This window comes from Amphiura filiformis, chromosome 6 (genome assembly GCF_039555335.1).
Source record: "Amphiura filiformis chromosome 6, Afil_fr2py, whole genome shotgun sequence".
In the NCBI taxonomy this organism is placed as follows: Eukaryota; Metazoa; Echinodermata; class Ophiuroidea; order Amphilepidida; family Amphiuridae; genus Amphiura; species Amphiura filiformis.
In genome coordinates, this window is record NC_092633.1 from 67,100,359 (window position 1) to 67,126,511 (window position 26,153).

Sequence of the window (26,153 nt, forward strand, 5' to 3'; positions counted from 1 at the left end):
TGCGTTTTCTTTTGAACGAATGTTGAATCTGAACTTTGGTAGTATTCGCTTCGTGTCACCAAAGTTCACGAGGGACGAGGCTCGTGGCACGGATTTCGCTGGTTTCAAAATCGGGGTACCGTTACAGCGTAATAAAATACATCGGGTATCAATATGGCGCCACCATGGATTACAAACTGATCGCTGATTGTCGTAAGGAATTAAGAATTTCTCCTTTATTTGGACGTATATAAGCTTGGGACTTTTACTGTTTGTCGTTTTTATTATTACCGGTACTGCAACTATATAGCCATTGATTAGTTTATGGTACAGATTTCCTTAAAATTCTTGTCACCTATGCGCTATAATTTTTGAGAAAAATGCAAAAATAGGCACAAAATTGGCCAGGGGTGTAGTACACAACACCCTTAAGGGGGTACTACACCCCTGTGGTAAATTTGTGACTATTTTTGCATTTTTCTCAAAAAATAATAACACACCTGTAACAAAATTTATGTATATTATTGGCGCAAGGAATCCAATTACTACACTGAAATTTCAGTGACTCAAGACAAGCGGTTCAGTATATATGATAGGAAATGAGGTACAACCTCTTTTCTTATCATAAATAACGAACTGCTTGTTACCACTGTGTTATTAGTTTTTGAGAAAAATGCAAAAATAGACACAAATTTACCGAGGGGTGTAGTACCCCCTTAAAACTACACATTTTTATATAAAATCAAACATCCATGTGGATCTGTGTACATGTGCTTGTATGCTTACGCTTGTTGCTTTTCAAAAGCACCTGGAAGTAGTCTGTGTTTTCATTCACATGCAAGCTTAAAACTTTACATGAGTGGGTGTTATACAGTACATGTTTTCACATTTTACTGACCTGCCCCCCCATCAAAACTCTTGATGTCAACATTATTGACCAATGTTTTATTGCACATGCCCAAATTTGTCAAGGTATGGTACTATTCTTTTGATAGATGTAACACAGTGATCATACAGTGAGAGTAGTACTTTGTCAGAAGGGGAGTAGTACTTTGTCAGAAGGGAAGTAAAATTAACAACCCCAGGAAGTCATTGATTAATGTTTTGTTCTTAGTGTTCATGTACAATATATGAACTGCTGTGTTGGCCATTTGTCATCAATGACATCATTCATTGCAATGCCATCACTAGTTGTATTCTATTTTGAATTTAAAATACCGTACTCAAAAAACATGACTATCACACAGTAGGCTATTTGTCATACAAAGATCTTCATTTTTATCAGGCAAGTTTGACTGATTTCAAATTCAACTTGCTAATATTATCAAAGAGAGAAGAAAATCATGAACTTCCCACCATACAATATTATCTATTTGCTAAATGGTTTGTCATTGGCCACATTGGTCAGCAAATCATGCATATCTACATCTATGCTGAGGCCCTGGGCTTGTTGTTTTATACATGTACCTGTGCATAGTGCTGTTTAAAAAAAAAACCATGATTAGTTTACTCAACACGACTGATGTTAAGTTCCGAATGTAATAATGGCAGAAATTGGTTGGTTTCTGAATTTTTTGTAAATTATTTACTTTCTGTGACTTCCTGCTGACCAACCCACTAAAATAAACTTGACTGAAAACATCTTTATTTAGCATTTACTTTTCAAAAATATTTCATGTATACATGGCATATAATTCTAATCCCTGCAAATTTACTGGATTTGGAAGATTACAAAATAATGAGCCATTATGAATATCATTGCTTTTTCAATGTGAATTTCAATGTAAAATTTAACTGGAGATTCATTTTGAATGATTTCATTGAAGAAAAAAGTGGTCAAATCAGATATGTGACCTGCTCTCACGAAATGAGCGTAAAGTAGCAATTTGGCAGTTCAAGACGTTCCAATTATTGAGAACTTTGCTGTACATTGTTTGAAGACAGAATATGATGTACTCTGTATTCAATTTTGCTCCCATTCACAAAGGGCATACCTCTTATATCTTTTAACCTTCCAGTACCGTACTGAATACATGATGATCTTATCACAAGGCAACATCGCAAAGCAAGTTTAGCAACAGTACCATACATGGTCTTGTTCAGCACAAGTGTGCAGTGTGCTGCATTTCACAATGACTAGTATACCTTTGTTCTTTGCAGGTGAAATCTAGGCAACATCTTTTGTCTGGGTGTAAAGCATAAAACCAACAAAACAAAGTGGAAGGGCCGGGAGCTACCAGTGGTGCTTCTCGAGCTTTCCCTCCTAGAAGGCAGCAAGAGACACCACGCAAATTCCAAAGGTGTGTATACTTATTGGTGTGTTTGTTTGTTTGTTTGTTTTTGAACAAGCATGTTGAGGGTTGAGAAGCAGAAAGCAGTAACTCACAATGACCAGTTCTCACAAAATGAGGATAAACTTGACAAAATAACTTCATGAGATATTCCAGATTTGAAATCATTTCCTTTAATAATCATTTCAAACATTTTTGTATAGCTCCTTGCTTTGGTCTTCAAAAATCAATATTTCCTCCAGAATTTCTTTTGTGTTCTATTTGTCATGATTGATTGAATGGACAGGACAATGTATAGTGTCCTGACGACTTGATGCTAATTTTTTGGGAGCAGGTGATTATGAGTTATGGCTTTCTGGCTCTCAACCCTCAATGTGTTGCGTTAGTACTCCTAACAAATGTAAGTCCATGTTAATACCCACAGACTCCCCCCACTATCCACTGACCCTTTTAGAGTGTCATCATGCTTTTTTGATATATGAAGGCCAAAGTGCACATTGAGCACATGTGATTGGAAAGTGTGTGAGTCAGTGGGTAACATAGACTCGCATTTGATGGGAGAAATTGTATGCTAAATTAATATTTTAGGACAGAGAAATTTTTTTCTAGAACTTTGCTGATCAATTCACATGTACCCATCATAACCAAAACACACTCCATGTAATTTTAAAGAGTCTCCCTGCCTGCCACAATTGTCAAGATGTTCGTTCCCAGGTCAAACCAAGTTGTAAATCAACTTTTCATCTTGTGGTAGGATAACCGTAGGATACTAGCTGTGGTTTAAGTTTCAATATACATGTGTGTATACTGTATATATATTAATGATTAATGTTATATGATTTTTTGACTACCTGTACCAGCGCGCACCACAATGAATCTTCTTATCCAGTAAATAAAAGCAGTAGCGGCAGCAACAGCAGCAGTAGTTCTGGCAAGGCGCATGCGCCACGATGGATTCCTCCCAACAACAGGCGGGATAGAAATCCACAAGAACGTCAAGAGCTAGTGTTTCGCCGGGTGAGAGGGTAAGTGTGTGGTTTCATCAGGAATTACAATTAAGAAATGTGGGAATCCAGTTAATTACCTTAATTAAGTGACCATTCTGGCCATACATTGTATCAATAGGAGCTCATTAGACATCAGCTGGTTAAAATCAGAAATGCCACTTTTCAAGTTAAATAACCACATTTTAATTTATTTTCAGTACATTTTGGGGTTTTTGGCCCGTATTCACATGGCTTTTCCAGGCCTTTTTCTCCAGTTTCATGGTTTTTGAGTGAAATTGAGTGGCATCTCGGTAAAATGACTTGATAAATAGTCCACATACTGGGAGGTGTGATGGATTCTACCAAGGATTGAACTAATGTATTATGTTTCAAAGATTTGGCTGAACTGCTGTTGATAACATTCCAATTATTGGTGTGTTTTTTGTGTGTGTTTTTGCATCCAACAGTACATGTGTTGGTAAATGTATGTAATAAATTAATATTTTCCCCCTTATAGGCTCCTTAACAAGCTAACACCTGAGAAGTTTGACAAGCTGGTTTTGGAACTTCTTAATGTTGGAATTGACTCAAGAGTTATCTTAAAGGGGATTATTCTTCTGGTAAGTATGCATGAGCTGTGGCTCAAATAACTAACCCAATGACAAAAGCTTGATAGTATTGTCCTGTCTGTCAGTGTAAATCAAAGAGGCAATTAAATAGTAAACAGGGTGGTCAGTATGATTGGTTTAATAGGTTTTCAAACTTCAAAAATATATTTTTGAAGCATTTTTAACAAAACCGGTGTTTCAGAGAACGATCATTAAAGGAGTGTCACCGATTGATAACCTCATCCATTTTTTTCTTTATAAAAACTGAGATTTTGGTATCAGAAGCAGCTCATATTTTTGTCAAATGTTACCTCCAGTAAAATGTAACATTTGAGATTTTTCATTTAGATGATGTGAGCAAAAACATGGTGAATTGTGATGACCATCCCATAAGTACTCCTTTGGGGCATTGTTTTACACATTTTTGCTTCTCATATCAAAACTGCTGGAGTAATGTTAAATTTTGTTTTAATGGTAGGCCTCAATACAAGAGCAAAACAGAAAACAAGAAGATTGGATGATGCCCTTTAAATAATTACATGACAGGACTTGCACTGCAAAACTAATATCTAAAAAAATGATATGTTGTGGATCACTTAAGGGGTACTACACACCTGCCCAATTTTGTGCATATTTTTGCATTTTTCTCAGAAATTATAGCGCATTGGTGACAAGTAATATATGTATATTATAGGGGCAAGGACTATAACTACTGCACTGGAAATTTTATTTCAGCACAGACAATAGTTGTGGAGTTACAGTTAAAAATGCGGGAAAACCAATATTTGATCAATAAATCAATAAATACTTGCCTTGAGTTGCTGAATTTTCAGTGCAGTAGTTGTAGTCCTTGCCCCTATAATATACATATCTTACTTGTCACCAATGCACTATAATTTTTGAGAAAAATGCAAAAATAGGCACAAAATTGGCCAGCGGTGTAGTACCCCCTTAATCATGGGAAGAAGTGTGAAAGAACCACTTACTCAGAAATCTGAGATTAAAATGATTAAGAATTAGGTCATGTTGACCTCATTTGAGTAGATTAATTTTCCCCTAAATTAACAAAGATATGTGTGCATTCTATAGTAGAAATTAACTGGAATAATATTTACTCTTTTGCAGGTATTTGAAAAAGCACTTGAAGAACCGAAGTATAGTTCTATGTACGCACAGCTATGTAGGCGACTAGACGAAGACGCCCCTTCCTTTGAGCCTCCGGGCTCAACCAATAGAGTAAGATTTTGCCTTGAATATTATAATTAGGATTTAGGAATTAAATGTGCAAACCTGTTTTATACTGAATTTATGAAAAGTAAACAGTATCATACATGTAGGTCATAAAAGTAAAGAAAATAGTAAAGGCGATTTGAAATTCACTCAAAGGACAATTTCAACTAAAAACAAAGGATAGGTCAAGATATCCACATGTGAATGGGCAAACCAGACCCAAGTATTGGGCTAGTATTTTACAAGATGTAAGTTCTTACATAATCCCATGCCAGTTAGTTGTTTAGTCATATTAAAAATGTATATTCATATTACAAATGTATATTCATATGTTTAATCTTTGTAAACAACAACACTTGTAAACAATGACATTAAAATGAAACTACTTAATGCTGATTTTCCCCCCATTTCAGACTTTTCGTCGTTTGCTTATCAACAAGTGCCAAGATGAGTTTGAGAATCGATCACGGGCCTTTGCGGCATATGAGGTCAAACGTATCCTCACACCCGAAGAGGAGGAGCAACGTAACACTGCCAAGCTCAAGATGCTTGGGAACATCCAGTTTATTGGTAAGCACATCTTATAAGTGCCCTAGACTCTCAGCAAAAATGCCAAATTTGTTCCAAGGTATTGTATCTGCAGCACCTCAACAAAATCTTGGTTGATATGCTGCAAATAAATACTAAGTAATAACCGTAGGACCAAGCATTAACAATATTTAATTTAAATTAACTCTATTGAAGCAAACCTCAAATTACAGCCATTAGCTTTGCAATTTGGTCACTCTGTTAGGAAATAGTTATCCTAAAATTTAATGATTGTTATTTGTTGAGTGACTGTATAACCTGCTCTTTGGTTGATTGAATGACATATTGATAATTTGATATGATTTTATTTGATCAGGGGAACTTGGCAATTTGGAAATGCTCCACGAATCAATCCTGTACAAGTGCATTAAACAGGTAAGTTTACATATATAAGTCTTGTATATCTTAAGTTCATTTGCCTAGTATTTCTTTTAGGGTCTTGACTAGGAATTTACATGTGCCCATCATTTGTATGAAAAGACCGGTGGTAATTTGACCTTTTAAACATTAAAACCTAACAGGCATCAAACCAGATCCTGAGGTAATAATAAACTTAAATTGTCTCGGTCTGGGACAGGGATTTTGTGATCAGGGAAACTTTAAGGTGTATCCCTATACATTCATACATTCAGAAGCTTCATGTAGTATTCATAAAGTATCTGAAAACTTCATAGGTCCTTGCATTTGACTCATGTTTGGTTTGTTTCTACTTGGGCACACTGTATCACCACACTTATATTAGGGATAACCATCAAAATTTCATGTTGCCCCTATTGCTACAAAAGAATGTTTTCTGGATAGAACTCATCAACAGAAGTATTTTGGTGGTTAAATGGTCAAAATCGGACAAAAACTTTTTGAATTATGAATTTTCAAAGTTTCCCATTCTGACCGGTCATTGGAGCGAAATAAAATGACAAGGTCCAAAAATAGCAATTGGGAGCAAAATTGGCATAAGCATATATTTACCTTTATATATTTCTTTATTTTAACATATATGCAAACATGAAACAAGCATATTGTGAAAGTGTCAAAGGGGTTTCTTGTGAAATGGCACTTTACTAGTCAATGGCATAAATTATTTTTTCAAACTGAGGCATTGAAATCATGCATTTAGAGAACATTTGCCAAAAATCATCCAAGATGACCGATATGGCACAAAATCAAAAGTCCAGGTGAACTTTTTTTTTCACAACCAAAAATGTCAATGTTATTGGGTTTAATATGACCAATTAGTAGGTGTATGCAAACAAAATCTTCAGTGTCATTGAAGGTCATTGACTCATTCACAACAATAGAGGTTAAATCCACTTCACTCATCATGCTCATGTGTGATTTCTAACAAAAGGTGCTGGTTCCCATAGTATTCTTCATTCAAACCAATTCAATGCATGACCTCGAGTCACCTGCATGACTTTCATGGGCTATTTTGAAACAGTTATGTCTGCACATTCAGGTACTTCTTTTGAAAGTTCTAAACAAGGTATAGCCAGCAGCAAGTTGTAGATGGTATAGGCCTAAATATAAGAAAATGTTTAGGGTTGAAATCAGGTGAAAAATACATCAAATAAGCGAAACTTCACATTTATGTTCAGAAAGGTGTCTTCTTAGCATGATTCGAAAGGAGTATGGAAATTCTAAAGGGAAGCTGGTGATTTAATTTGTAACTCGAGATCTACTTGTTCATTTTTTTTTTCCTTTTTACAGAGGGTATGATAGAGGTATTACTGGCAACTCTGCCAAATTACAGCTCAGTAGATTACGTTTTTCACCTGAAATTATTGACATGAATATTTTGTGCCATTCTTGAGCAGTGCTGAACTCAGCCACTGGCAATTAAACGCACTGTGGCGATGGACCAATTTTGACTCGCACTTACAGAAAAATGAAATAAGTTGTGTTGCTGTAATTTGCAAGATAGTTACAAAATATAATTGGCATTCACTTCCCCAATTTTTACAGAAAAATATTGAAAAATAAAAGAATGATATCAATTTAGAAATGTCTGTGCAAGCAGTGCACAGTTGAGCTCCCTGCATGTCTATGGGAGCGTTCTAATCAAGTTGATGGTTCATTGGTCATCCCTACTTATATTCCCTAGTATGTTTCCACTGGTGTGCGCAATGAGGGTATCATTAGTTTTCAGTAGTCTCTTATATTGTGAGTGTACAAGAAGTTCTGCAAACACATTTTGTGTAATGTACTTCAATGATCAAGTTAATCCCACATGTCTGGACTGTAAACCCAGCTCTGAATCACACTGAAAAGGAGTTGGTGGTAGACAGTGATGGTGCCATCTGATGCATTTCACATATGGTCATTTTTGTGCATCACAAATCAACTGGGAGAGTTGCTCAGTAGAAACCTGGGATAGAAGCATACCATATTCTACATTAATTTGTTTTGATTTGTTTCAGTTGTTGGACAAGAGAGGATCCGAGACATTGCGAGAGAAGGCTGAGGACTTGGAATGCCTCTGTAAGATAATGAATACTGTGGGCCGTAGGTTGGACCATGACAAGGCTAAGGTAAGTACATCAATATTGCTGGCTTCAGGTAAAAAACAACCACAGATTTCAATAGAGCACTTACATAATTAATTACAATTATGTAAATGAGATGTTTTCCTTGTTTGAATCTCCAAAAAGACATGTTGATATTTGATTGGTGACAAAAACTGATTTGGTGTGAGTATAATGGTTAACTTGACCGGATACCAGACTACAGGCTGTGATTCTCACACAGATGATTGTATTGTAGCGTATTGTAACTATTTAGCATGCAGGGACCTTTTAGTGCTTTTGAAATTAATTGACTTAATTTTAAAAAACCCAAAATTCAGCATTTTATTGGGGTGCAGACAACTTAATTCTTCGCATCACAAAAAGTACATTCCCAAATAATGTAGACCACAAAAGGTTTTAGCCTTAAAAATTCGTGAAACTGCCTAATTTTATATGATAGATTGTAAGATTTAAATTATGTAAAGATTGTCTGCACTACATGCTTTGCTCTCATGATTACTGTTTCTACAATGCTTTGTTTCATGTTGCTTACTGTTTCTGTGCATTTATTCATTTAGATTTGGATGAACCAATATTTTCACCGCATGGAAAGGTTTTCAGAGAACTTTCAATTACCATCGCGTATCCGCTTCATGCTGCAGGACTGCATTGAGCTACGCAATAATAATGTAAGTAGAGCGTATCTTTGTAAAAACATGGCAACTATATTCTCTCACATGCTACAATTAAGATGTATAGAAAAATGTAACCAGTTTGCTTTGAAATACTGACAAGAAATTGTTTCATCGTCTTTGAACTGCCCATGGACCCATACCTTGAGTTGATCTGCTGTTGGAGATATTTGGAAGATGTAACTAACATAACTTATATAAAAACATTACCTCAGTAAGATCCACTCATAGCTTTAGGAAGGGGTCATCATGATATTGATCACAAACTATAATTGTTGATGGCCCAAAGCCTGGTAAGCGCATACATCACAAAAGATGAATATATTGTAAAGAGACTGATAGAAAATATTTGAAATTTGATCACAACAGAGGCTATTAATCTAGTCAATGTCCATGAATGAGTCTAAATAATTATTTCTTCTTAAATTTGAAAAAGAAAAAAGGCTTAAAGCAATATGTTCAACTTCAATCTTTGATATCAGCCATCTTGGATTCTACTTGGATGATATGACAAAAGTGCTGTTTACATGCATTGTGTGAAATTTGCGTATGTGGATCGAGGCAGGATTCAAGTGGTTTTTCTGTACGAAGTGACTGTTTTAAGAAGCAAACAGGCATCAAGCACAAATACTACAAAAGAGTAAGTCAAGTGTTGTCATACAGGCAAGCTTAATCATTTTTAAATTGACCCTTTTTTCTTTGTACTAGTGGATATCCAGACGTACCAAATCCGACCACGGCCCACGGACCATCAGACAAATTCATCAAGATGCAGCAAAGGTAAGATGCTACAATTAATGCCAATGTTCATCATCTCATTGTAGGAAGCAGCTGTAGCCACTTATTTATATTATGATATATGATGACAGGCAGCTTGGGCAGCGTTAAAAAATACCCAGCTGCTAGGAGCTGTTGTGCATTTTAGAAACCAGCATAAAAATGGTTAATATGTCCATTATGATTCTGAGATCATTACAAGAAGATGACCAAATTAAAGTAACCCTGTAAATTTTTTATCTTACACAATGGCAAAGCAGCTGTTAGTATAGGGATATAGCCCATTAAAGATATAAACTAGATATTTGGACATCTCAGAGAGCCAAATATAATTGATTTCGACAATTCTTACATAAATATGTAAAAAAAGTTAAATGATTTGACTTTGTAATCACTTTGATATTTTTTTTGCCAATTTCAGGATATGAATATGCGTGCACCGCCACAACAAAACCGTCCACCACACTCAGATTTCTTTGGTCCAATGAATGGCGGAGGCATGCACTCTGCTCCAGGCTGGCTTACTTCATCAGGCATGAATGATGGCTTCTTTCTTCAAGATACCATGAGTAAGTAATCTGTAGTGAATCAAGTTACCAAAAAGTGAATCGAGTTACCAAAAATGTTTTCAACTTTGAAGTATTAGTTTGAGATAAGTATAGACTATTGCTCTCATGCAGCGGATGAAGGCTTTTTTTTAAAGTGCTTTTCATCCAACAAAGTAGACTAGATAATGTAAACTCTGGTATGCCTGTATGTGTTGCATGGATGGGAATATAAAGTACTACTGAATTGTTTTATCAAGCACCCAGCTGTTTCTGCTAGTGTGATTTTGGTGGTAACACATTGGGCTATTCCAGTTGAAATCATGACATGGCATGAGCTTAATCTTCCTCACAGGGATTGTGAATTTCAAATTGGTGGGTGACTCCATTTGAAATCTACACCCTCTGTGTGGGAGATTAAGGTCATATCTTCAATAGGGACGTATGGATTTTCAACTGGAATCGCCCATTCTGCCTCAAATTATATTTAAAAAAACATACCATGTTTCAGTCCATTGCCCATCCATGAATCAAACTTACCACCCAACTCCCAAACTGCTTTTTGCCCAAGTGTAAGGAAGAAAGAATATGAAGGAAAAGTTGTTTTGCCTGCCGGGATTTGACCCACCGACCCTCAGGTGCCACTGGCTGAACGGCTGTACTTACAGCAAGCCACACGTGTGAGTGTTGCCTGGCCAACATTTCTGCTTATATATGTAGTTTGGCATGATTGCACAATCAGATCACGTTGGATGCACAGTCTTGTGGGTGCTTTGTGCTGTATGGCTTTGTGTGGTCCAGTAGCATTAGGGTTAATCTTTGAAGATGCTCTACCAACTGGTTTTTATGAGCTCAAGAAAGATAATAGGGATAATTCCAAAACAGCATGCAAATGAAATCAAACAGTATGAGCAACCAAAGAGTGAATGACCATTGAAGTACCTAATCTCTGTCTATTGTTATTTGTAAAGCTGCAGGTGTGGGGACTGGTCCGGGTCTCATTGATGTTGGCTCACCATTTGATAGCTTCAGCAGTGGACCATCTTACAGCCCCAAAATGAACCGTCATCAGCAGAATCAGCAACAGCAACCACGTAACATGTCACGAGGAGGTGACAGACAGAACCAAGGTGGGTAGGGCAGTATTGTTATCATTGCAGTGGCATTGATTCAGAGTAGATTTAGAGTTTCTTGCCAAGGCGTATTTGAGGTCGGGTGCTATCAGATTCAAACATTGTACAGGGTAGCACATTATCATACACCTGCTAGTCTGATTGTCTGTTTGACAAGTCAAGAACAGTTCAGGAAAACAAATATTCCAATTTGGTTTTGGCGTATTCCAGTTGAGATCCATACACCCTCTATGGAAGACATGACCTTAATCTCCCACACAGGGGTTTTAGATTTCAAATGTAGTCACCCATTCAAGTAACCCCATTTCAAATTCACACTCCCTGTATGGTAGATTAAGGTCATAGGGGGTGTATGGATTTCAACTGGAATAGGCTCCAGGGGTGTGAGAGTTTCTCTTTTCAGCTGATTTCCTCTTTTGTTGCCAAAATTTATGTGTTTTCTTTTCTTTTCATATATTTGGTGTTTTTACCCTGATTTTACGCTGTTTTTCAGTGTTTTTAGTAATTCTTTTCGTTTTTGGCCTGTGACCTCTCACACCCCTGAATAGCTCATTTCAGAAAACTTTCAAAAGTTATCATTTTTCTTCAAAAATGTCTTTTATCTGAAACAAAACTGTTGTTCATTTGGTAGGGACACCTAATTATATTACACGTTTCTGTTGATACTATTTTGCAGGTTATAACAATAATCATAATCCATACAACAACCCTCCACCACGCCATCAGCAGCCAGGAGGGCCTCAAGATGGAGGTGTGGGTAATAATAACAGTGGAGGTGTACAAGGTTATGGTAACAGACAGAACCAACAGGGTCAGCGAGACAATACCAGACCACCTCGTTTGGCTAAGATGAATTCAGAGCAAGTAAGTTACACAACATGCATTCAAATTAAGAAGAAACATTCCTTTTACATGATTTGCGTCCAGAATATAATTTTGTAGTGCATCTGCATAGCTGCTCACACAATCTGCTGATAGTTGTATTAAACCCTGCCCAATTGGCATATATGTTGATGTCATGTATCATGATGTTTGGCAATAACATTAAGCCCTGCCCATGGGCATATGTTGACATCATCCATCATGACGTTTGGCAATAGCATTAAGCCCCTCCCAATCGGCAATGTTGACATCATCCATCATGATGTTTGGCAATAGCATTAAGCCCTTTCCAATTGGCATATGTTGACATATCCGACATGACATTTGGCAATAGCATTAAGTCCCGCCCATTTGGCACATGTTGACGTCATTGGGCATGATCATGATGTGTAGCAGTACTGACTTTTTCAAATACATCTTGTACTTGCAGCTCAACTTGCGCCCCAACTCAACAGGCATGATCCTAAAACCTCAAGGACCGAGTATGCTGCCCCCTAGTGCCAAAGCAGCACCAATGACCAGCATGTCATCCACTCCATTGACCAACAATTCAACCAATGTGCAACCTGGTCATCCAGGATCTGCAGCTCCTGGCTTGCAGCCTGCTGCATTCCAGCAGATCCCCATCAGACAGGTTCCCGCAACAGAGAAAGAGAAGAAGGTGAAGAAACCAGCTCCTACTCGACAAGAATTGCTCAAAACTATGGTAAGTTTACTCATTTTACAGGTGCTCCCAGCTTTTTTTCTAGGTTGAACTATCATTATAGCAATAGGATCATAATAGCAATTGGAGTTTGACATAAATTGCTGTATCTGCATAAAATCAGCTGTTTTGGGCAAAAGGTAGATTTATTTTGACCATAAAAATATATAAATGCAAGGAGGGAGAGGAAATTTTTTTTCTTCAGATTTAAAATAAAACCTGTTCTGCTGACCGACTCGACCCTATTTGGAAGGTCTGTCCGCCCGTTGAACTTTTTTGGTCACCTTAGTGACATAACAGGTGACATGTGCTAGCTTTGGCTATTGAGTTATGGTTTTCCTAATGTTTTTTGTTTGCAATGAATCTGTGATTATATTTGGCTATTTATTGTGTAGGACACTTTGAAACTAAGTATACCAACTAACATCTTTTTTTTCACCTTTAATTATAAAATTGATTTATCTTTCAGGAAACAATTTTGGATGACTTTCTGTCTTCTAATGGTGATGATTTGACTAAAGCTGTGACAGCATTCAAGGATACTAAGATACCAAACAAGCACCTGCCAGCAGTGCTCTGTCATGCCATGATGCAGACGATAAGTAAAAATGATGCCGACAGAGAGAATGTCAGCAAACTTATGGCTGCCATCAAGAAGGAGGGTTCTTTTACATCTACACACTTCTTGGAGGTAAATTCACTTGAATTTTGTCTTGAAAGCCATGCGGTTTTAGCTCAAGTTGTTTGGCAACAGGAAAATAAAATGTGAGGATTTAAAACTTAAGAATTTAGTACCTGGCAAATTGAGAAGTAGATGGGGCAATTCAATGAAAAACAAGTCAAATTGCAAAAAAGAAAAGCAGTTCTTTACAGACTATCCAATCTGCTTGAAAACTTCTGTTACGGAGCTTATTCAGTAAAGTTCATTATTTGTAATTTTGTAACTCCTCTCTGTCCACAGGGCTTTACATCTCTCCTAGAACGTTCCACAGAACTGGAAGCAGAAGTGCCACTCATCAAGTCGCACATGGCGACCTTTGCTGCCCATGCTGTGTATGAAGATGTGGTAACCTTGGCTGAGCTGGCAGACTTGCTTGAGAATGGGGCATACTATCCTTTGTTCCTGCTGTGTATGCAGCGTCTACATAAGCTGAAGGATAAAGAGTGGCTGACTGCATTGTACAACGACAGTAAAGTCAACATGATGAAAATGCTACCTGAGATTGATCAAAATAAGGAACGTATGATGGAGATTCTTGATGATAAGGTGTGTTTGTGTGTGTATTGCTAATATTATTTGTAAAGTACAGTTTTTCCAAGCCACAATGTACTGTATTTTTGTAAATTCCTGGCAGTCAACAGCACAGGTACACCTTCACCAAGGTACTGTTCAGTGCCAGGTGAGCCAGCACAGGTACATCTTCACCAAGGTACCGTTTAGTACCAGGGGAGTACCAGAAGGAACCACTGGTGGTGGATACCTGTGCAGTAGCAGTATTAGTACTTTAAGTACCAGTCAGGGACCTTGGCGATGGTGTACCTGTGCACTGCACGCAATACAAATTTTGTTGTGTAGTAGAGTTTCTGTATCTTAAGGTAGGGAATTTCAATTTGATATGTGTTTTGAAGCAAAGTTAAATTTTAACCAGCTCTGTATTGTTCCTTTCAGGGTTTGAGCTTCCTGTTTCCACTACTCCGTGTTCAAGCTGATATTTGGAAGCAAATTCAAGCTGATCCAAACCCATCGGCTCTGTATAAGTGGATTCGGGAGAATGTAGCCACCAATCTGCATCAAAACCAAGGATTTGTTAATGCACTAACTACAAGGTAATAACACTACATCACTCTCAGGGTTTCCATAGTGTAAAAAAGACCTGTGCTAAGAGAAAAATTACAATAAATTAAACCATATATTACCCAACATTTCTTTATGACCTCCTCTTTTGAATCTGCAGCATTTTGAAGTATGTGACTGGTGACACCACTCTAGCAAATGGTGTAGACGCCTCATTGGCCCCTGATAAACAAGTGCAAGAGAAAGAGAAGAACCTGTTGGAGAAATTCAAACCAGTATTGCAGAAGTTTATCCATGAGAGTAGTGACCTACAGCTTAGTGCTCTCTATGCACTACAAGTACACTGCCATCTGAATAATTTCCCAAAAGGTGAGATTTATAGGGAAAGAGTAACAATAAACAAGTAAAATATTTGGTGCGTTGCCCAAGATAACACTTCAAATACATACAATAGCAAGTCATTTAGTGTCATTCAGGGATACAGTGCTATATAGACACATCACCCTAGTCAGCTTACATCTAGAATAGCCATCACAGCCAGGATTAGCTCCACAAGTTCTTGTAACCAAGGCAATAAGCAGTTAGTTTGTTTAGGAGAATTTCAAGCTAGCTCAATTATAACATGTGATCAAACTTAGGTGATTGCGAGGCTTAAACTCATGCCGCCACACACAAATGCCTTACCGAATGAGCTAACTCTCAACACCTTGAACCCCAAATAATACACAAAGATGTATCCTCATCAGTTGTAATATTATGTATGACTGTCAGTGATATGAATGAATCATGTCTATCACTGATAATCATACATACAGAAGATGCAGAGATGCCTTATGTTACAAAACAATAGGCACCATAAATGTTAGCCTAATGGCGCATCTGGGCTCCTTTGTATTGGAGTAAATTTCATGTACAAATAGAGAGCTCCCTCCTCTAAAAATCCCAACCAGAATTAAATAATATATGCCCTTATTTGCTGGTGGGATTTTTATGGGAGGGCACTTAAATTTGTGTCTAAAATTCCAGTTATGTAAAGGGAGCCCATAGCGCCATTACCCGAACGTTTAATGTATATGTTTCCTATTAAACAGTTCAGAGTAACAGTAGTTAAGATATAGTCCAGAAATCACATGTGAGTTGTAAAATAACATATAATGCCAGGTAGTGTAGATGCTACAACACTTCCCCACTTCATAAGATATGTTACAAAAAATAAATAAGTCTGGTAGACGAGGGTAAAATAGAAATGCAAGACTTACTTGAACCTTGTTTTTTACATAACAGGTATGTTGCTGAGATTCTTCATTAACTTGTATAACATGGAGGTGATAGAAGAAGAAGCTTACATGACTTGGAAAGAAGATATCACAGATGAGTTCCCAGGAAAAGGACAGGCACTTTTCCAGGTAAGTCAAATTTTCTGGTGTAAGTAATTATTTCCCACAAGGCATCCTAAATCTTGTAGGTCTTTGGATGAAAAGACAAATAGAAGAGAGAGAAAGAAGATAGAGAGCAAAAACAGTGTGGGGTGTTTGGGAAAATGCCGGCAAATGAGGATGTTTGAAAACCTAGCGAGATATAACGACCACAGGTGTGAGGTAAAATTTCATATTTATACACATGCACACAAAATGGCAGAAAACATGTTGATTGAGTACGAATTCAGAACGTCCATGTTTGTATAGGCCTAAACCGTGTCCAATTTCGGAGGTGATTACACTGTGAAAGTGAAGAAAGTGAATCAGGAGGGGGAAAGAAACTTGCATGGATGATATAGTACATGCCAGGTGTACATCACCTAATAGAGATTTGACCATGGGAAAAGAATAAGTACGCTTCACCAGAAATCAATTGTTTATGGAATAAATTGCATTTCCACTATTGCATTTTATTGTAGGAGAGTATGCAATTTATTCTATCAAAATAATATAAACCTCCAAAACCAGGGATTGCCAATCAGTTTCCTTGCTAAACTTACATATAAGTCTACATTGAATTTTGGATGTATCACTATAATTACATGTTCATATTCAGAATTGTGTAGTTTAAGTGTCTTCTTTCCTATAATTACATACTCTCGGTTTATGCTAATCTTAAACTTAATCTGTGACTTGTGATCTCAGGTAAACCAGTGGCTGATGTGGCTTGCTACTGCCGAGGAAGAGGAGGACTCGGATGATGATGATGAAGACTAAAAAGAGGAGATTATCTCAAAGGACAAATTTTAACAAGAGATTATCTCATAAAGGGATCAAGTGAATATTCTTACTCCACATGTTGACATAAGCCTTGCAGATACAAGGATGAATGGTATTGGTTTTTATGTAAAGCTGTGTTTTGAGTAGTGAAATAGTCGCAGCTAAAAAAACAAAAGTATACAGTTATATTGTTATTGAACCTGTAGAGACCACTGAAACCAATTTTATAATAACAAGTCATAATTGCTGTATACAAGGACTGTTTGTTACTTACAGGGTTTTTCAGGTATGCAAATAAGCTGAAATTTCCATGGGGCATATTGGTATGGAAATTGGAATATTAAAAAAAAGGAAAGAATTAAGTTCCAAGTTGTTACTGAATCATGTTTGGTTTTAATTATGTGAGTGATGTAACATATTTTGTATTTGTATTTGCACCATGGAAATTTCTATGCCCCAACTGGCCCGAAATGTTGAAGTATGTAAACCCCAAATTTTTTATCACCAAGGGACTCTTATTTGCATTCCTATGGTTTTACCAATGTGGGATATATGGGAAGATTTATATATATGTACCATGACATGAGAATTATACCAAAAAAATTCTACAAAGTTTGAAAAGCAAATGTTATTTTTAGCAAACTAATTATGATATTCACAATTGCATGATATATTGAGCTATTCCAGTTGAAATCCATAACCCCTATGAAAGACATGACCTTCATATTCCACACAGGCGAGTGTGAATTTCAAATAAGGTTACCTGAATGTGTAACTCAATATGAATTTGACACCCTGTATGGATGATTAGGATTAGGGTGTGTGTGGATTTCAAGAGGAATATCTCATTTCAGTGATACTTTTTATATTATACATCATGGATGACTGTGATCAAGTGGTATCTGTACTTGCTGCTATCACCTTTTGGAAATATGATGTCAAAATTGTTTTGCATTTTTCTGTATGAGCCATTGTTTCTTGATGTGGCTTGTGAATCAATCTCTTAAACTAATTACAGTTAATGTTGACATCTTGAACATGTCTGGAAAATGTGCAGCAATTTCAGATACACCCCCATGACGTTCACCCATGAACATGTGACAGAATGAAGAATGTTTTATCAAGATTGTACAATGATATATTTTCAAAGTCCAAGTAAATTTATGGGATGTGTAGCCACTTGCGGTAGGTCAGCTTTAAACATAGCCGAGATTGGTGCAAATTGTATGAAAGGCACAAACCAATGTGGGCAACTCATAAGTTTACTCCTGTGCGGTGGAATCAATAATCACATTTCTTATTTAACTTAGTTAATGAAAATACCATCAAGCAATAGCTATTAGAGTAATGTAGTTTCCACATTGGTTTGGTGCAAGTTGGTTTATATCATCCCTGCTGTTTCATCCAAAGATTTTTAGAATTGCCTTTGTGGCTGGAATTAGTAAAGTTTTGTGATAGACCAGAGTGCCATGCAGGTTGTTTTGCTACAATCAAATATCGACATGGATTTATTTATTGTAACCCCATGTAGTGCCTCACCAAAAGCTGGTTCAGATGAGGTGTTGTACTTTTTAATATGATACTGAGAGACCCTTGGACACAGCTAGTGTTTGTAAACATATAGAGAAGATGGCTATGTGAATATTGTAGATTTCAATCTTAAAAAACAAACTCTGACAGTCGCATATTGGTCTTTCTCATTTTATCAATGTAATTCAGCCTCAGAAAAAGGTTTTTGTTAGTTTTAGACATGGTTTCATTTGGCACAATATATGCACTCTTAGTAAAGGAGAACAGTTGAATTTCTTCTCAAATGCATTTGAGAACAGTTGAATTTCTTCTCAAATGCATTTGTGAGTATGAGTCACATGTGTTTACAATTATAGCCTTCCCTACAGATAACTAACTGTGCAATGGTTTGTTAGCAAATTCTGAAGTAATATACTGATGAATTGTGATCAACTTTTTGAGTGCTTGTGACTTTGTTTGAAACATCATTTTGACATGGATACAGGTTTTTGACTAGTGTGCATATCTGGATGTGCTTGAATTAATTTACCTCTATTGTTAACTTACCTACATCGTTAGACCAAATTGAGCAGTCTCAAAAATTGAAGAATGTGAATGTTATTTGCATGGAATACAACAACATTGTTAGATTTCCAGTACATTATGTACCCTCAGTCAAACAGTAGTCTGTCACTTACCGTGACCAATCACCAATGTTAAAAACAAAATAATACTTATTCAACTTGTTAACCTTTGCCTACAAATTCCTCACCCTTAACATTCCACTTTAAATATTGAAGGCATTAGCATAATTTGTACAATAAACAGCACTTTGGTACATATTTTATTCTTTAAGAAAAACCTATTTTCCATAACAGCTATTACCATATTTTTGATACCCTCTATCTGGTTCAAAGCTGATGCGTGTTACCATCATTATTAATATAGGACTTCAAATCATAATCTTTGAAGAAATTTGCACCTGTTACAATTCAATAACATTTAAAAAACTTTTCACTTTTTCAAATTTCACTCTTTATACTTGGCCTTTGGTAATAACATAAAACCTGTCATGTTTGTATAGGTGTGAAGATTTCATAATTAAAACACTTTGGATTTTACAGTTACTGCACTCTAAAAAGAAGAACAGGTTTGTCCACAGTTAAATGATGAATAAGGAGGTGTGATCCATATTCTTTTTTTTATTTAAGCTTGTTTAACGAAGGAAAGGATTAATTGGATATGTTTGTTATAGATCTATACCATAACATATTAGAGAAAATTGTAACACAACTATAGTATTACCCGGAAAGAAATAATGGTGTTTGGGAAATAGGTGGTTGGTAGAATCAAATTGTATCAGGTAATGTTACAGATTTTGTTTTAGGTTTTGTAGACTATTGGTGGTGGGAGTTTGTACTGGTGGCATAATAGAGGTTGAAATTGAAAAATTTATTTTCATGCAGGAACATTTTGTATCTTTAAGAGAAAATATTATTGAAAATTTTGAAAGTCTAGTTACAGAAACCCCTGACCTTGTTTGGTATAATTCAATGTTCAAAAGTCTGCTGTAATTATATGTAAGCAGCATTCTTGTTGATAGGTTTTAAAGATTACCTGGAAATCACCCGATTTCAAGAAATAAAATCATGTTTCAAAAAGTTGGAACCGAGACTTCAAATTACTTTCAGGATGCATGAGTCCACGGCACTTAATTTGAAACATACATTTGTAGAAAATATATTTTTGATTGATCGTTATATAGGTAAACATTTAAAACTTGATCCTGCCCCGACTGAGTGATCCAGGTTTTATTCACAAGCTAGCCTGATGAGGTAGTACAGAATATTGTAACATCACATTTGGATAGCATCCTTTATACATATCCCTGTCAAGGCATAGTATCACAGTTCATGTGGAAAGTTACTTATAATATGTGGATCATGCCTATATTTGTTGCTTTTTTATATAATCATGCAAATTGGTTGTTGTGCTACTTTTCTTACCATCAAAGTTTGCTGAATATTTTATACAGAGTATAAGAAACATGGTCATGAAGTAGAATCAGACCTTTATCACATGTTGGTAGACATAAAAAGTAAGTTCACTTTTAGTGCTGTTAACTTAAAGAATGTACTTGTATATACTATTGGTACAACAGTACGTCTATAATGAAATGTTTATTATGAATTAGAATAGCTTAGACACAGCAAAAATTGCTTACCTGTTCAGTTTCACATCATTAAGTAACCGGCTACAAAAGTAAATGTGATGAGCAAGGTGCACAGTATTTTGCATATCTAAAACCATGGAATGGCAGGCATGTGTGTGTGAATTGCCATTGATTTATTCATATCATGCATTGTTTTAAACATCCATATAAGATTTGTGCATGGCAAATGAATTGTACAATTGCATTCACCACCACCCAATTCAGAATGCTTGGATCCACAGTACTTAGCCATATCCTGTGTAGTTGCAGTGGTTTGGGGATTTCAGGAATATGAGCACTTTGATATACATCACAAGATTGTTGGGAAGCTGGTACAGAAAGCAATTCTTGTATAATTTAAAGGATTTCAAGTTGTCTTGCCTGAGGTTACTGAGTTACAGTGAATGCAACTGTTCATATTGTACATGTACTAATATACAATGCTTCAAACAGGACACCCAGAACTGACATATAACTGAATACTTGAGGGCATTTAGTCATTTCATGATAATATTGTTGAACAGTTTTTTAAATAATTTCAGCACATTGGTAAAAACTGAATTGCTGAAATTTGTAGTATATTCATAGTGTATTAATTAAATACTTAATAAGTACAGTAATAGCAAAACATAATCATGCATTAATTGAAAATTCACTCATTTATTTTCAAAAGAATATATCTGTTTTTAGCTGGACTCACATCAAGCTCTGTGCTATCATGGTTTGCGCCTCTTTATTTCTTAGCGCACAACATGAAAAATGTACACAGTAGATGTGAGTCCACCATTTTGTCTGTTTTATTATGGCAGCAGCTTTCTGGACAGCAATAATGCCACTGTTAGAATCCCATGACATCTCAGCCAATAACAAGCCTTGACTGTCTGTTTTCTGCAGTGTGTTTGCATCGCACAGCTCAGTGGCAAGCGGCGTGATAGTATGAAACCAGCATAATAGGCATATGCAAAATCTTATTTTAGGCACATGTTGGAATCGGCACTTGTGTACAGACCGTATCCATTGTCCACATTAGATTCTCAGATGGTCTTCATTGGAATACTCCCTGTGTTGCTATTTGTGATACTGCCTAGTCACTTATATCTTGTGGGTAGAAATAGCAACAAGTGGTGACGTAATCAAAGGCGTCTTTGAATGGTGTGAACAATAGTTGTATTGTCACAGAGGTGTTGCTTGGTGTTAATCAGCTGCTAAAAACTACCATGTATGTGGGTCCCATGGATCTTTTATCCAATTAATGCCATGATTATGTTTGTCTTACACATGCAGACTCCAATTTCTAGGTTACCTTATTGGGTGCCTATTCAGTACCTATGTGCACCTTTGTGATAATGACATGGTTGTCTCAGAAAGGAAATCTGAATTAACATTTATACTACAGAAGGTAGAATGTGATCTTGACAAAGGTACATCATGGGTATTAATGAGGTAGTGCTTGCAGTCCTGATGTAGTTAATCGTTGAAGGAGTCTGTTTGTGTATATTATGACAAGTGGAAAAGAAAGCTGGTTTGTATTTTCCATTTAAATTGGGTATCATCATTGTTTTTTATTTTCCATTTGAATCATGGGTATCACTATCATTGTATTGTGTATGTGTTATATCTTTCTTTCATGCCACCAAATTTGTCCATTGTCATGTTTTCTTAGGCTTTTGTTGACTTTTTATTGTAAAGAGAACTTGTATGTGATTTTCTTTCAACACCATCAGGAATTTCAAATTCAAGAGCACGCATAGTAAGAATTCTATTGAATTACAGCACCAAGGTTTTGATGTTATTTTTGACAACTTGGTAGAGTAATTCAGTGAAATTCATACTTTTTTATACTATTTTATCTAGCTCTTAGAGCGTGTTGTTTGTGCACCACACCCAACTCATGGTGGTAAAAAATATATGAAGTTGCTTTGTTGTAGTTATTTACACGTTGGTCTATAAGTGTCTGTGTCGAGAAATAATAAAACAAGGAAATAAAATTTGATGTAGTTGAGTATTTAAAATGAATTAATATTTGAGATATAAAAGTAAGTGTGTGAGTGTAAGAGTTAACAATTGGCGTAATAAAAGCTTGTCATGTATACTTGTATACGAGTGTCATGGGTCAGTTTGTTTGATATGCAGTTTTCACTACTTCCTATAAGTTAACATGATGCATTTGTTTTACTATTACACGCACATCATTGCATGCATGAAGACGTTAATAGGCCTACCACGATACCAATCTGCACAAAATTACGATTGGCCAGTATGTGATTTATTTGCATGATATCTGGGCAACTGATGTGAAGTTATTTGTATTGGCAGACTCCACTTGTTTTTGCATTATTATCATCCACTGTTGATTACAACCAACAACTGCTCAGACGCCATTTTTAAGTCGTCTGAAGGAAAAGACCTTATGGCAGTCAGTCAGCAATTATAAAAGGCCTTTCTGTCTCGTATGAATAGTTTGAATCCTGTTGCAACCAAACTTGAGCCAAAGCTGTTTTAATGGGAGCTTTCATACTGGTGGTGTCTAAGGTCACATATTGAGGTCAAAGGTCATTTGAGGTTGTAAAATTCGCTGAAAATGAAAAAAGAAAGTTTCACAAAAATGCAAAAAAAGTTTCACTTGAATATGTACTGTGTGTAATGTTCACTACCCATATCTTCGGATGACCTATATGGGGCTGCTGTCCCTATTTTTAAGCAATAGCCGCATACATACGTGTAGAATTGTCAGTTTGTAACTAACAATTTTCTGGCTAAAAGAACAGCCACACAGCATGTCATCATCTGGTAGTGGGGGTGCAAAAGTTTTTGCATGCATGCATGCATACATGGAAGTAGTCTAAATACGCACTGGGATACAGGTGCAATTGACCAATGAGATGTTGGGATTACCAAATAAATATTCATGAGGTTTTAGTCAAAAATTCAAAAAACAATTAACCATCTAAAATTTGTGCAATGGTACAGATATAGTCATAGGTCTAATATGGGACACCAATAGAACTGAAGAGGTCTAGTGCTTAAAAACCACTGCTGCCCATCTCAATTCATGGGGAAGCTGCATAGGCTGATAAGGCCTTACATTGACCCTGGCTGAAATTAAGTTAATGACATGACATTTAGTGTGGGTAAAAATACACATTTTGGTGGTTGTTTGACCTTCATACCACCTTCCCTTCCAGAGATATCGTATATATGTCCTGTTTGGGAAATCTGAGGGAATTTCTGGAAATCTGAACTTAAAATGAATAGTTTTTAATTTTTGGCCCCATACCAAAGATCCTTTATAGGGGTCCCCTATAAAGGATCTTAGCCCACACACATGTGAGGCTTATGATATTATCCAAATGGTTGCCTGGATGTTTGTTTCTTTGTCAACGGTCAACTTCATTATTATGTCTTAAAGAATCTTGTATCCTATACCTTAGTATATACTACACCTGCCCAATTAATTGTGCCTATTTTTGCATTTTTTTCAAAAATTATAGAATATTGGTGACAAGAAAAATATGTATAATTTATGGATTAGGACTACAACTACTGCACTGGAAATTTTATTTTAGCACAGACAACAGTTGTGGAGTTAGTCAAAAATGAGGGAAAACCAATATTTGATCAATAAATCAATGACTACTTGCCTTGACTTGCTGACTTTTCAGTGCATTATAGTTGTAGTCTTTGCCCCTATAATATACATATCTTACTTGTCACCAATGCGCTATAATTTTTGAGAAAAATGCAAAAATAGGCACAACATTGGCCAGGGGTGCAGTACCCCCTTAAACTTACAATCAAAGAAATTAATGTTGGCACACTCTCGCATAATAATTGTAAATCGCTGCCCCTCTCCCAAAATTCAATGTTGTCCTCCAGTCCCCCCAACATTGACTGAGAGGGAAGGGGAAAGGGGAAGGTTTGTACTTCTCATCAAACATAGTTATACTATTTCACTGAACTCTCAGAGCAGCAATGAAGAGTTCCAACATATTCCAACTATTTATTTCTTTGATTAGCTGTCCGAGAAATTTGTGTATCGGTCACCTGGAGCTACAGGGTTTTTTCATATCTGTAACCTCTTCATAGAGTGCATAGTTCATATACTTTATGTGCAAAAGTCACCATGTATGTTTCTTTTGGTGCGATTTCTTTCAATAATTTTTTTGTAAAGTGTGACATGCTGTGACCTAAAACACATTTTTGACTAAAATCACATTTTTGACCAAGAAACACATTTTTGACCAAAAATCACATTTTTTTTATTCTAAAAAATACTGGCCATCAAATAAAAGGATAAGACCACCAAGACTGAAATTGTAAGAAAAATGTTAGACATACATTATTTTGATAACTTTTGGACAGTTTAGGACCCTTACTATGCAATGTCCTGCTGTTGTCTCATAATTAATAGAATGACCCATAAGCGAGCAGCTAAGAAAACTACAGGTCCTTTATACTACTAAAAGCCACAATCAGGGAAAACAGGTACACTTTGTCTTTTGATGAATCTCTTCCCCCAGCCCAGCTCCCCCATTTCAATGTTGGACAAAGCCATGTTGTCATCCGGTCTGTGAGACCCTCCAACATTAAAAGATGGGGAGTGGGGCAGGGTGGGATACTTCAAATTCATGACAGACCTGTATCACTCGCCTTCATACTATTGGTATGACATGCATTTCAATTGTTTTGAGCAAGTGTACCAACTTTTTTTTCGCTGATTGCAGCTTTGGAGGATTCATTGATCGTAATTCTGTGATGGCATGTCACTAGTTTACCACTATAGTCATTGGATAGCATGCTGTGCACTAATAACTTACTCATAATGAACACTAATGAAGTTAAAAATGATTTGAGACACTCAGGAAATGATGAAGATCTTATTAGCATTTATTTCACTTTTAAAAAAGAAATCAAAATGCCCTACATGTAGACAACTTCAATAAATAAAACTGAATAATTATTTTTTACTATGCACTCATGCAGTAGTTTCTTCCCTGAAACATTCCACACATGGCTGTAAGAAAGGCAATTGTCTCTGAAAAGCTATGCTAGCACTTCTTTGAGTCATGTTTCTTTAAGTCGAGAAAAATCTACATGCTACACAAATTTGCTGTTTTGGCTCCAAAAGGGGTGATCATGAAGCACTACTCCAAAAGCATGATTTAACAAAGATATGCACACCAGGTTTTGAAACCCTTTTAGGTTTTTTTTAACTTGGCCTAACTTTACAGCAACTGCAGCCACTATTTTTTGGTTAATCACAAACATGTCAAATTCAGTCAATAAAAGTAATTATTACCCCTCATACATATTCATGAGAGAATGACACCAATTCATTGGTCAATCGCAACTTGACACAACTCAAGTAGATTGACCTATCCCCAGTTTGACCTCTCTTACCAGTTGATAGTTTTTCACATTCTCATGACATCATCATTAGAGACAAAAGTTCATACTCCCTTTCGTAAGCATGTTTTAGATCTGCGAAGGTAGGACTTGGCATTCTATATTGTATCATGGT

At 36.3% G+C, this 26,153-nt stretch overlaps 1 protein-coding gene across 1 annotated transcript; it reads left to right on the forward strand.

Annotated features, from left to right (window-relative positions):
- The first annotated feature begins 3,130 nt into the window (after window positions 1-3,130).
- LOC140155878 (eukaryotic translation initiation factor 4 gamma 2-like) lies at window positions 3,131-22,730 on the forward strand. The gene is made up of 18 exons (XM_072178874.1): window positions 3,131-3,295; window positions 3,774-3,876; window positions 4,990-5,100; window positions 5,508-5,664; window positions 5,999-6,057; window positions 8,100-8,210; window positions 8,765-8,875; window positions 9,587-9,658; window positions 10,077-10,224; window positions 11,172-11,330; window positions 12,010-12,197; window positions 12,646-12,921; window positions 13,388-13,609; window positions 13,880-14,185; window positions 14,588-14,745; window positions 14,874-15,082; window positions 15,998-16,119; window positions 16,837-22,730. Exons 3-18 carry the CDS (start codon window positions 5,029-5,031, stop codon window positions 16,906-16,908), a joined length of 2,442 nt encoding a protein of 813 aa, XP_072034975.1. The 5' UTR covers window positions 3,131-3,295; window positions 3,774-3,876; window positions 4,990-5,028; the 3' UTR covers window positions 16,909-22,730.
- The last annotated feature ends 3,423 nt before the right edge of the window (window positions 22,731-26,153 follow it).

Excerpts from the sequence above, each read along its gene's own strand:
- LOC140155878 (XM_072178874.1), top strand. The coding sequence starts at position 5,029 with ATGTACGCACAGCTATGTAGGCGACTAGACGAAGACGCCCCTTCCTTT. Across the intron at positions 5,101-5,507 it reads CTCCGGGCTCAACCAATAGA|ACTTTTCGTCGTTTGCTTAT; the intron begins GTAAGATTTTGC and ends CCCCCATTTCAG. Across the intron at positions 11,331-12,009 it reads AGGTGACAGACAGAACCAAG|GTTATAACAATAATCATAAT; the intron begins GTGGGTAGGGCA and ends ACTATTTTGCAG.